At 42.9% G+C, this 12,738-nt stretch overlaps 1 protein-coding gene across 1 annotated transcript in view; it reads right to left on the reverse strand.

The window, feature by feature from the left end:
- Positions 1-12,738, reverse strand: part of LOC8034665 (dihydrolipoyllysine-residue succinyltransferase component of 2-oxoglutarate dehydrogenase complex, mitochondrial) — a 49,189-nt gene that overhangs the window by 19,371 nt on the left and 17,080 nt on the right. The window contains exons 4-8 of the mRNA XM_040208872.2: positions 10,367-10,434; positions 10,205-10,279; positions 8,319-8,374; positions 6,887-6,995; positions 1,945-2,136 (exon numbers count right to left, since the gene is read on the reverse strand). Of these exons, the coding sequence (XP_040064806.2) occupies positions 1,945-2,136; positions 6,887-6,995; positions 8,319-8,374; positions 10,205-10,279; positions 10,367-10,434 (500 nt within the window). The remainder of the gene's footprint in view (positions 1-1,944; positions 2,137-6,886; positions 6,996-8,318; positions 8,375-10,204; positions 10,280-10,366; positions 10,435-12,738) is intronic.

Below are 12,738 nucleotides of genomic sequence, written 5' to 3' on the forward strand. Positions count from 1 at the left end.
TCATGTTCGCATGCACGTGAGGGAAACTTCGGCAGGCTTTCAGTTGCACGTGCTTCATCGCGCGAGCGGAGAGCGGCTGTTCGATCGAAACCGAAACCATGCCACTCCGCTCCGTCGCCAACTGGTTCCCAACATTGTATGGGATAATAAGAAATGGTAACTGTCCAGCATACAACAAAAAACAGTCCAGCGGCGCGTGCTTGCCACGCCGGCAGGCATGGTACAAGCTAGACACACAGAAAAAAGAACCTGAGCGCATCCATGCGAGACATCGCGAGCCAGGGTCAACAAGTTCTTGGAGCGCTTTGTGCAACGACTGAACTTGAGACAAACAAGCGCGCTGTGCGAGTTCAGCGTGCACACATTGCCTTCTTTGCTTTAGCTGACCAACTTTCACTAACTTTCTTTCGCGGCATGATTTTTCACATACTTTCACCAACTTTCTTTCGCGGCATGATTTTTCACATACTTTCACCAACTTTCTTTCGCGGCATGATTTTTCACATATCGTGGTCCCTCGAAAGAAAGCACACCGAGAGAAATCTAGGTAATTATTACTTCGACACGGCAGTCTTTGAGCTAAAGAGGGAGTTTTGTAGTAGCGTATGATTTAAGGAAGAACAGGAATGTTGATGAAAATGCGGCGTTACTCAGTTTCAGTTAAGAAAGCGCCATATCTGCACTGACGTGGGGCGGCAACACCTGATGTTGCGCGACCACAATGACTGGCAGGCAGGGACCAAATATAGTTTTCCCACAGCCGTTGCTTCCAGGAGTGAGTGCTTCAGCTCACGAAGTAACTCCCGCCGCGCAAAAACGTGGTTTCGTCTCACAGCATGACGACATGGCTGGTACCCGGCACGCTAGTGTCGGAGCGTCCGCACACGCCCGTGTCTATCGTTGAAAATGTTTTAAAAAAGATGCGAGACGAGATTCACGAGACGACGAGAGCGCACAGCGCGAAACGATGGGAAAAACTATGCAAGATCGGATGGAACATTGATGCAGGGTACTTTGTGTCGAGCGGCCGTTTGCCTTAATAAGCTCGCGCATGCTCGATTATGGTACTCAGTTTAGTTTCGGTTTTGAAGGGCCACCGAAATTGGCCCTTTGGTGCAGGCTTGGTGCAGATCACCCATATTTTGGCAAAATGTAGCAGGATGTAGCAGGGTTAGCCCCTTGGCGCAGTTTGGCCCAATTGGCGCAGCAATCACATCACTGCAATCGAGGCAACAGACTGTGTGAGAGTGAAACACTGTTTCATAAGAATTTCCTTTATATAAAACAATGAAATTAACTCAAGTTTTGAGTTTACTGTATCTCCTGAGCAGTCACACTAGATGCATACAAACCAAGGGGTAGTTTCTCTTAGATTTGTCCTTAACGTTTTCTGCTTACTTACTTAAGACATCACCCATCCCATTTCTTTGAAGGGATGCTGAACCGAAATGTGGATTTCACAAAATAAGGCCGCAGAAGCGCTGAATGATATGCTACAAACACCAGAACATCACTCATACATGAATATGTCAAACAGATGGCCATATTTTTTGAAAGAAGGGTGCAACCAAGCGAGGACTGTGACGTCCGAATCCTTCTGGAACAGTGGAGAATGAGGGGAAGCAGCCTCACTTGTCTCTTTCTTGCTTCGCTCCATCTGCTCGAGGGGACGAAATGAAGAGGAGAGGAAATGAAAATCGTGACTCGAGATGTCTCGTTGGCCATGTTCAATCGTGCACTTCTTTTCCAAAAATACGGCCATCAGTTCGAGATATTGCTGTATGAGTTATGTTTTGGGGTTTTTCAGCACCCCGCCTATTCCTCCAGCCTTGTTTCGTGAGCTCAAAATTTCGATTAAGCATTCTTTAATGAATTTCTAGCAGCAAGTGGGTGATGTCTCGGGGTATCATGGTAGTACACTGTTCTGGGTTTTCAGCGACTCACCTTTGATCCACCGGATGTCACCTTCACTCAGCGACTCTGCCAGTTGGGGGCACTTGATGACACGCACCTCGCCACTTCCCGACGTCGCTGGGGCGGCAGAGGCAGGGGCGGCAGAGGCAGGGGCGGCGGAGGCAGGGGCTGGGGTAGGGGGTGCACTTGCAGGCTCGGGAGCAGACGCCGAAGTTCCTCCGCCTGCCGGAAGAAAAGGGAACCTCGTGAGGAGCACTTGTTTCAATTCAAAAGGGGGACCCAACTGAGAATCAGTTCAACTAATTCCAGTTAAATCCAGCTGGAAATTGAACTTAATCCAGCTGCATCCAACTGGATTCAGTTGGGATCAGTTCCACCATCCACCTCCAGCTGGATTGATTTTCACCTGGGGAGCTTTTAGTAAAGATGTAGGGTAGATGCGTGTGAAAGCACAGCGAGCAAGAGGCAGCACAGCTAATATGGGGTGATGGTGCCATCATGTGATGTCCCTACATCAAGGAGCAGATAGATAACTGGTCTAGCTTTTACTTTATTCTCAGGCTTGGCGTGCTCAGCAGGTAGCGTAAAATATTTGGGACTTCCTTGGTCATACCTGACATTGGCGTCATACTTAAAGTATGTTTTTGGGTCGGTAAATCTTAATGCAATTGTATGAATCAAAATTTATCCATTTAAAAAAAAAAGAAAAAAAGAAATCCAGCAAAATTTTGTGATTTTTTATGAAAATGCAACTGTTGTGGTTATGTTCATAAGATCGCCTATGCCAGCCAATGGAAGTGAGGCGGCACCTGCAAAGGAGTTCTGCTGTGTTGGTGATACTACTGCAACGGCCATCGAAGTTCAAGGCATACCGAGTCAACAAAACTCATTAAATTTGGCTGACGGGACACCCTCCACCATATATAAATGGAGATACCATGAGAGAGAAAACCAGTAAACTGTCATCAGTTTTCAAAAAAAAAATGAAATGTCCTTTCCAAAAAAAAAAAAAAAAGAGTGTAAAAGTTAAGAGGAAAAAAAAAAGTAAACATATATTACTTTAACGGTTATGCCCAAGACAGTGTCATGATAAGGTGTGTCATGTGTCATAGTCACCCTATCCTTCCTTATTACTGAGATTCATGCTCACTTAACCGATTGAGGTACATTGGTCAAAAGCATCCTATAACTTTACACAATCTACCGTGTTAGCATGATTCCAATGCATGCCCAAAAACACATGCACATAACAATCGAAACCAAAAACGAACCTCAAAAAGAAAAACACAATACTTGGTATAAGGTGGCTAGCCCCATCACCATCGTGACCGTTTTTTTACATTCGCCATTTTGATATCTGTATCGTGCGCATTTTCTCATGCCTACTATGGTGGCTGGAGCACGTCTTCGACCGGCGTATTTGGTGTCTTATGCTGCAAATACATCAAAAGTGGTCCCGAAGTGGGAACAAATGATGTCACAGAAGTCGGAGGGTGCTGCTGTTGCATGTCGCGATCCATGCGGTTGGTTGAAGAAACAATAACGAAAAGCTACGAGTAGCACAATCGAACGCAAGTATCGCTGTCGTCACGGCCTCCCAACTTGTGGTTCCCGAAGCTTTCATGGACTGCCACACTGGAAAGCGACTTGTAGCAGAACAGGCATCTGCCGCATACACCACAGCTGTAGGGATGCTGCCAGGATCGCAACAGGAGACAGCATGACACTTCTATGACGTTATAAGGCAGAAAAGGAGGGACACTTTTTTGGAAGTGGTAAACACACCAGTCGGAGACGCGTTCCAGGCACCATATATGTCTATGGACTCGTATCTGCCGTTTATGAGATGGAGAAACAAAAGCAATTCTACTAGGAGGCTTCATTTAAACGAGAAATGGACCGAATCTGCCGAACTTCAGATTCAGCGAAGTTCGGCACCTGGAAAGTTCGGCAAGGATTCGGAAAAAATTTGGCAAACATCTGCGCACATGCGAGAACGCGACAGGGCCGTGGATTGTAGTGATGGGCCGAACTTTTGCCGAATCGAAAATTCAGCACCGAATCTTACGATTTGGCAAAGATGAATTTTTACCGAACTTTTCTAAAGATTCCGGAAAGATTTGGCAAAAATACATTGTTGCCAAACCTAAAAGTTAGTATTTCGTTTTTCCAGGCGAAAAAGATTTTAGGTTGTTTTTTTTTAAAGCATATTGACACAGTTGTTACTAAATAATGTGATATTCTACGAGATAATCCTATTGGTGTCATTTTTGTGTGTTTACTGGCACTTTTACAGTGACCATTTGCAGAAGTGGTGCGACAACAAGGTTGCGTGGTAGCAGGGTAGCGGGCACAGTCACGATACGCAAGTTTCGGTTTTGATGCCTCATTAGCGCAAGTCTGCAAGTGCGCACGTACAGTCAGCAGCAAAAGTTTTCGGGGCACGGGAGCGCCAACCGAAAAGACGGACTGCGCCTTCTGATGGCGCATTGCCGCTCTCAAGACTCGGGCTTTGCGCATTCGCTTCCTTTCGTGTTTGTGGTTATGTATCTTTTTTGCTTGCTTCTGTTCGGCGCCAATGAGATAACAGGGACTGGCGCAAGGTGCCACAAAATGTTATCTGTAGCATGAGCGAGCTCCGACAGCCATCACAGTGGCCGAGGCAGAAACGCGGCATGATGGCTGACAAAGCGGCACCTTGCGCCGGTCCTCGATTATCTCGTGCACATCGGGCGGAAGCGAGTAAAAAAGACATGACTGCAAGCACAAAAGGAAGCACATCCTCGAAGCGTGAATCTTGAGGGCGGCCGCTCACTGTCAGAAGGCACAACCAGTCATTTCCACTGGCGCTCAAGTGCCCCACAAACCTTTGTTGCCGACTGTACATTGTTGAAATAAAGGCAGTAACATTGTGTTCTTACTTTCTCTGCCAGTCACAGTTTCATGTGAGAAAATGAATGCAACGGCTGCTGAACCTTGACAAGAAGAGATTACAATGTTATAGTAAATAAGCTTTTTTTTTTTATTTATTTATTTATTTATTTTTTTTTTGTTATTGCAAGAAAGTGCACGTCTCCTATTTGCAGCATCTCATTTTTCATTTCTAAAATTCTGTATTTTTTTTAATGTTCGGACTCGAGCTGACATTTAGGAGTTAGGAATGCTGTCTTTGCAAAGTCGAGCATGATAGTTCTGTATTTAGTTTTATGTGGACAGATGAAAAGTGTGAAATAATGCTAATTAAAAAGCAATATTATTTTGGTTTGGCACAAACTACTTGTGAACCGAGAACAGGATTGCTATAATGGCGAGGAGTGCTTTAAAGTACTTGTCAGTCAATGTTGCAACTACCTCTTGCATCACTGGAAATATCATATGAAAATCATGTTTCCAGAATGTACCGCATCATTTGTCATTAGCGCACTAGGCTGCATCAATTCCTGGTAGATCTTCTGTTCTTGAGGTAGAAAGTATTGAAGAAAACCAGACTCACAAAGGCTGACAGACACACAGTTACCATATGCTTTGCGCCTCGACCTAACCACATGACCACACAGCATCTATTTGCAATCTTTGCTGAACTTTCGAATGTGCCGAACTTCGCCGAATCTGAAGTTCAGCAGAATAGGTCCATCACTAGTGGATTGCAAATGGACATTGTGCAGTTGCGCGGTTACCATTGTACAATGCAGTACTACCATCGGTTACGGCGAAGTGCGGAGTAGGCGACATGGTAACTGTGTGTTTGTCAGCCTTTGCGAGTGTGAATTTCTTCAATATTTTCTTCCTCAAGAACAGAAGATTGACCGGGAATTGACGCAATCCACTGCGCAAGTGATTAATGATACGGTACATTCTGGATAACGCGATTTTCATTTATATTTCGAGTGATGCAACAAAGTAGTTGCAACATTGACTGACAAGTACTTTAAATCACTCCTTGCAATTATGGCAATCCTGTTTTTGGCTCACAAGTAGTTTGTGCCAAAACAAAATTTATATTACCTTTTGATTAGTGCTATTTTGCGGTTTTCATCTATCTGCATAAAAGCAAACTCACAACTATCATGCTCGACGTTGCACATTCGACATTCCTAATTCTTCCCTTCTTGCTAAACATCCGAGTGTGTCCTAACACCAGAAAAAGGCATTTTAAAGGTTAAAAACGAGATGTGCTGAATATGGGATGCACACTTTCATGCAAAAGCTGGCGTTAAGTGACTCAAAGAAAAAAATATGCATATTTACAATAATATTGTTCTCTCTTCTGGTGAAGGCTCAGCAGCTGCTGCACTCATTTTCACCCACGAAATGGTGACTCACAGAGAAAAAAATAAGAACACAGTGTTACCGCCTTTATTTTATAAATGTACACTTTTGCAGGCTTGCGTAGATGAGGTCTTAGAATCGAAACTCACGTATTGTGACTGCACCCACTACTACCCAACCTTGTTGTCACACCACTTATGCAAGAAGTCACTCTAAAATTGCCAGTACACACACGAAAATGACACCGATACAGTTATCGTGTAGAATATTGCCTTATTCAGTAATAACTGTGTCAATATGCTTTATAAGAAAACAAAATAAAAACTGTTTTTGTTTTAAAAAACGAAATATTAACTTTTAAGTCTGGCAACAATGTATTTTTGCCGAACCTTTAGAAAAGTTTGGTAAAAACTTGCTTTGCCGAATCTAAAGATTTGGCGCCGAATTTTCAAATCGGCAAAAGTTCAGCCCATCACTAATCTAAAAGAAAGGCCATCAGACTTTGGGACTTTTTCAAATTCTATGTTAAGCATGCAATTTGACAGGACAAGTACAGTGGGTGCTCCCCCGGTATTTTACGGTAAAACCCTGAGACAAGAAAAAGGTTTTAAGCTGCATCACTGGAGTGTTTCTCCAAAGAAAGACTTATCTGCTTGAAGGAAAACAAGAGCGCAAGGCTAGTTCACACTGAAAGGTTCAGTACCTCCCACGGACATCTTGAGGATGTCTTTTCCGGGCTGGATGGTGGCTCCATCTTCAACCAAAAGTTCCACGATTTTGCCAGCAGCGGGAGCGTGGATTGGTATGGACGTCTGAAACAAGAGTGAAACAACAAATTTAAGACCGCATCTTTCAGAAAGGGCGAGCGGGCAACTCCAAAACTTTTCTTCTCTAAATAATATTTTTAACCTCGCAGCAGGCTTGAGATGCTGTCAGGTTTTAAACAAGGTAGCATATGATTAGATACTTTAGCATCAAGCAAAATATTCTGTAACATTTCTTCTTTTTTTTTTCTTATGCACAACTAAATTTTTTCCCCTCGCAGGATTCACAAGATTCACAAAAATCATGTCTTCCCCCCCTCCCCCTCCACCCCCAAAAAAACAACTTGATTCGCTCCAGCATATTTTTCCTAAAGAACTATTTAAAACCAAAATCTACACACCAATAACATAATACACAGAAAAACAAAGGCGAAGCAGATGAGGACAACAGAACACGGCATATCCTGTTCTGTCATTACACGGTATCCCATTGTCCTCAATTTTTGGCGTATTATGTTAAAGGTTAACCAGAACAGCCCAATTAGCCACATTAATCCACACATCAACATCTCATAAAGGCTGCTCGAGACATCTTTGTTTTACTGTGACCGTGTTAGGAACGTTTATGATTGCTTACGACAAGATTGTCACTATTGTGACCGAGGTCCGAGCAATGCATCAGATTGGAATGCAAAGAGTCGTAAAGTGGTCGGTCACACTCAAAAACAAATGTCTAAACCAGCCTTAAAGGGGCGGTGCAAAGATATCCAGTTGGAATGCTTTTTACTTTACACGAGCTTAGCACTAGTGGGACCCAAGTATACTTGCACGCAACAGCACTGACCAAGAAACCTCTTTGTTGCGGTGTAATTTAAAGAATAAAAGCAAGCGTTTTCTTGTAACCTCTCCCTTGCAAAACTTGATGACGTATTTTGAAGGCTGCAGTGTTGGCATTGTCTCCCAGTGATAATATTTGAATGCGACTCATAGATTGGACTTGAGCATTGCGCGAGCCCTCGATTTGGGTTCGCGATAATCAATAGCTCGACAAGCATTTGGGTAGTGGCCAACAATGTCTGGAACTCAGCGCGCATCCTGTGCTTTGCTAACCCTAGCACGTGGCTTTCATGAACACTGGTGGCATATTATCGGTTCCAGGTCACATGGTTGCTCGTTTCGGCTGCAAGTTGAAAGAATGCTTCGTGTTTTTCTTGAATTTTCTTTTGTAACTACCATCACACGAGGAGAACTAATGCGTGCTTCAAGGCTATAAACACCGGGGATTCATTCTAGGTGGTATCTACGCAAAGTATGAAATTCGCTGCACTGCCCTCAAGCTGCGAGCATTAAGAGCAGAGTCCGCCGGCTTACCTTGTCGGTTTCTACCTCGCATATCACCTCGTCTTCTTTAACCGTGTCGCCAACGCCTGGAAGGTATCACACAAAAAGACGTTTTACGGCCGCAGTGACGAAAAAGGGGTGTCGGTCCCACACACTTGCTTTTCTTTTCCCAAACTATTCTACTTCCGTCTTCTTACCCATTCCTCTTATCCCTGTTTTGTTCCCATTTTTTCCTGTACATACTAGACCCTGTAGTCACTGAGAGTGTAAGAAACACAAGGCGTAGTTTATGTTTGTGCTTCTTGCTTTGTGATTCGTTCCGTGTATTCTAAAACACGGACAACATCCGTGTATTCTAAAACAGGTTGTATTACTGTCGTGTAGATTGCAAGCTTGGTTGCAGGGGTACAGTGCTTCAGCCGCCTCTTTAATGACCATAGCTTTGCTCATGCCTTCTGAGCAGTCCCGGATATGTGGCTATTCCAACTGAGATTTGAAGAGATTATGACCCGTTAGTATTTGAATTCGTGCAGAACTTGTAAAGGGCAGTTTTGTGTACAGTAGCTAAATTCCAAGGGTAACCTTTTGCGCATCGGTCTCATTTGTACACTTTTCGAGCTGTAAAGCAACATTTGCCATTCGTTACACCATTGAGAAATTGAACACAGGCACTTGTTTAATATAAGTTGGTCATTGCTCGAAGCTTTTTCAATAAAAAGCACACAGTTATCTGCAAAAAAAAACAGCAGTGTATATGCTCATCAACCGTCAAATTGTTTAGAAAAACAAGAAAGAGCAGTGGGCACAGCACCGATCCTTGTGGAATGCCCAAGATAACTGGTACAGTTGGAGAACAAGCCTTACCTACTTCAACAAACTGATAACGGTTGCTCAAGTCCTACATGAGGGTGGTGACACGCCGTGTCACATCTCAGAGTTAAAGCTGTGTTTTCGGTAGCAGCCACACCGCGTGACCACATTCTCCGGATTTACGCGTATGAAGGCCCTTTCAGACGAAAGGAAAGACCGTACCCGTTGTCTTTGATGCTCTGAAAGAAGTTACGGGGCGTAAGAAATGTCAAAACCCAAGTGTTTTGGGCTCCGGGCCAGGCCATTCTGGAACAGAGGCGACATGGTAGCCGTGTCTCGCCAGGTCGTGCCAACCACAAACGAGCCCCGAGCCCGAGGGGCTCTGGCGGAAGTAGGAACAGCACCGAGGTAGGGACTGCTCGTTCTGCGGTACCAGAGCTCGGAACTCTTGGCATCTGTTTTCGCCGGAGCCTCTAGGGACTCCCTCTGATGCAAAAGTCATGATTTGCAAAGCCACCGAGCAGCTCATCTATGATGGCAAGAAAAGCTTGTATTTCTTTGAGGAAGAAAAATGTGGATAAACAACCAAGGCCGCTCTCTGCCACCGTCGACAAAATTGGCCGCCGCCATGTTCTCGGCTGTTCACCCGCGGCGAGCACCTTCCCATAATCCTCCCCATCTCTAAATGCAAGGCGACCTCCGTTTACATTGGATGAATGAATATGCCTTCGCCGTCCCAATCCACGTCCGCCTAGCGGCATGAATGCAATGCGCTTCACTAGTGTATTATGCAGTTTACACGATTGTGTTGAATGCGGCAACTGGAGTCGATGCACTTAAGTAGTATTCATGTAAACGCAACTTAAAAGTGTCTACCTACCTTAAATTGCAGCCAGGGAACCCCTGCCCTTTTCAACACTCTTAAAAAAAATATATACCTATAACAATTTTTTTTAATGTAATTAGTTATAGACTACATATCTTATAATTGCTACATTCCAGCAGTTTTGCAATGAGTGAAGACAAATACACGGTGTTAAGAGGAGAAAATACAGTGCAGATTCAGTAACACGCTGCACGTGAAAGAGCACAGTGCTGAGGCTCACCTTTGATCCACCTGATGTCACCCTCGCTTAGCGATTCGGCCAGCTGTGGACACTTGATGACCCGCAACTCGTCGCCTGCAGGCATCAAGAGAGAATGCCTCATTGTCAGAATGCAGGGCTGCAAACCGTGCTATGCCGGACAAGAATAGAGATCACACTCACGTAATGCAGATGTGGTTGAAATGTGCCGCACAAGGCCGTCCCTCCAGCAACTTGTTTCTGGACAGCACCTGAGAAGAAAGACAGTTTCCATCAAGAGGAAAAAAATTAGCCTCCAAAGCAAAGAAAATCATAAAACAATTTAACTGTTGTTTTTGAAGTTTATGGTTACTTTTTATTGATCTGCTAAGTTTCTAATTTCACAGATTAATATTGAAGCCTTAACGTCAATTCATCTGTGCGAGCTGAATTTGAGATGAAATTGATCTCAAAAAAGAAAATCTGAACTCATTGGAAATTTGTGCGAGGGCACATCAGCAGCTCAAACAGATATAACAATGAAATTTTTGTGGAATATATAGCGAAATTTGCAAAGCATTCAATGTTCGGAATGAAATTTTCAATTCATGTCTATTAAAGGTTTAATCACTCAATTTTGCATCCCTTTGGAACCACACATTGAACACTAATCTTCAATGTACTGTACACTCGCTAATACTGGTTTGATCTAAAGAATACTCTGAACATTAGCTTCTTCCTACTTTATTGTATCTACCACATGTTAATAGTATCTTTTTGTTGAGTAGTCTTTTCTCTTATTTTCTCCCACAAATAATGGCATGCAAATTTTTAATCCCCCCAAAAACCGATAGACTTATTGAAACAATGGTGAGGTATTTAGAATCAGTGCAAAGAGTTGAACTACCGTATAATATCTAGAAGGATACGCCTGCTCCAAATGATAACCCACCCATATTTGTGGCTTGATTTGCAGTTATTTGAAAAACACCAAAAGATAGCCCACATTTAGCAATTCCAGTGTGCTGGCCAATGATGACCTTGGCCGAAATAGGGTTAGCTATGGTGGGAGATAAGCAAACCTTGCTGACTGGGAAGGGCGCTTGTATATGCTTCCATTGCTCCTCAATGCGGAAACAAGTTTGGCAGGCCACAAAACACAAAAATAGCCTTTCTTCATTTTTTTTTTTCTTGATCTACACCGAAGCCCACTTCTCATTTCCACCCGATTTGCTCTCTCTTTAAGGTGGGCGATCTCTCAGAATATTACGGTATGCAGTATCACTAAGCTTTCTAAAAATCATGAAGCATAGCTCTAGGATCGGTGTTCCCATTTAAAAGCCTATCACAAAAGGGAAGCTGGTGGCAGGAAACAGGATAACCTTCTCTCCCGTAATTATCTCGTTGGACAACATTGGGACCTGTGTATGATGCATGCAGCCCCAAAGTAATCACTGGCTGCTGTTTTTCTTTTGTTTTTTTTCTTCAGTTTGGTATTTTCGAAGCTTAAGGCCCTATTGCATAATGATATTGCTTCCAGTAAGCGTGACTACCGCAGACAGATAATTTAAATGTATGTGTGCTAGGGGAAATAATTTTTTTTTATTATGTACAATAACTAAATTAAATTTTCACAGTTTATAGTGCTTGACATCCTTTTTATGAATTGCGGGTCAGTTTTGATATAGCTTGTTTTTTTCTGTTCGTGATGCAATGCAAATGCAAAAAAGACAGAATCTTGCCCACATGCGGGGCATGGCAACACACTTAACAGGGCCTAGTAAAGCAGGCTAATTCGCTCCTTTTAAACCACTAAATAAAATGAACGACAAAAATAATGTTTGTAAGACCTCTCCTATCTTAAAATAATTGAAAATCAAAAAAACATTTTTAAAGGGTGAACAAAAGTTTCTAGAGTTCTCAAATATATAAAAATAATATATACATTCTAACCCAACCTTGATAGTTGCATTCTACATATCCTAAAGCACATGCATGCCAAATTTGGTTGTGATGGGACATTATTACAAACAAAAAGTCTTGTGCACAAATGGTGAAGATGCCCCAAAATTACAAAAAAGGAGAGACACGTTCAAATGTTACCATAAATCTGTAGCGACACTCTCTACGGTGACAGAAAGCACTTTTGCAAATAATGTTTCGTGAGAAGTTGAAGCTACAGAAGAATGCGGTGGAGAGGAGATGGCTAGGCCTACTTCTCAAAATAAATGCGATGGCAGGGGATGCCACCATTAGAAGAATCGCACACATGAAAATGGCTCAAATTTATGCCTTTCTGGATCACCGGGACTATTATACATTCAGGACTATAGTCCATGGAATATACATTTGTAGAAGTTTAAATTTTACACGTTGTGGACTATTTACAGGTGCATACTATACAAGGATATATTTTTTTTCTAGATCATCCACTGTGACAAGACATAAATGATTTTATGAACAACGGAGTATATTAATGTTGATTTATATATTATACAAGCTTCTCTGTGAGCTAAGAAAGCAGGCATTTGTCAAGGTGTGCTGTGTATGATAATTTTTATGTTTGGACTAGGCAC

This window comes from Ixodes scapularis, unplaced genomic scaffold, assembly GCF_016920785.2.
Source record: "Ixodes scapularis isolate PalLabHiFi unplaced genomic scaffold, ASM1692078v2 PGA_scaffold10__122_contigs__length_95168666, whole genome shotgun sequence".
NCBI classification, from domain to species: domain Eukaryota; kingdom Metazoa; phylum Arthropoda; class Arachnida; order Ixodida; family Ixodidae; genus Ixodes; species Ixodes scapularis.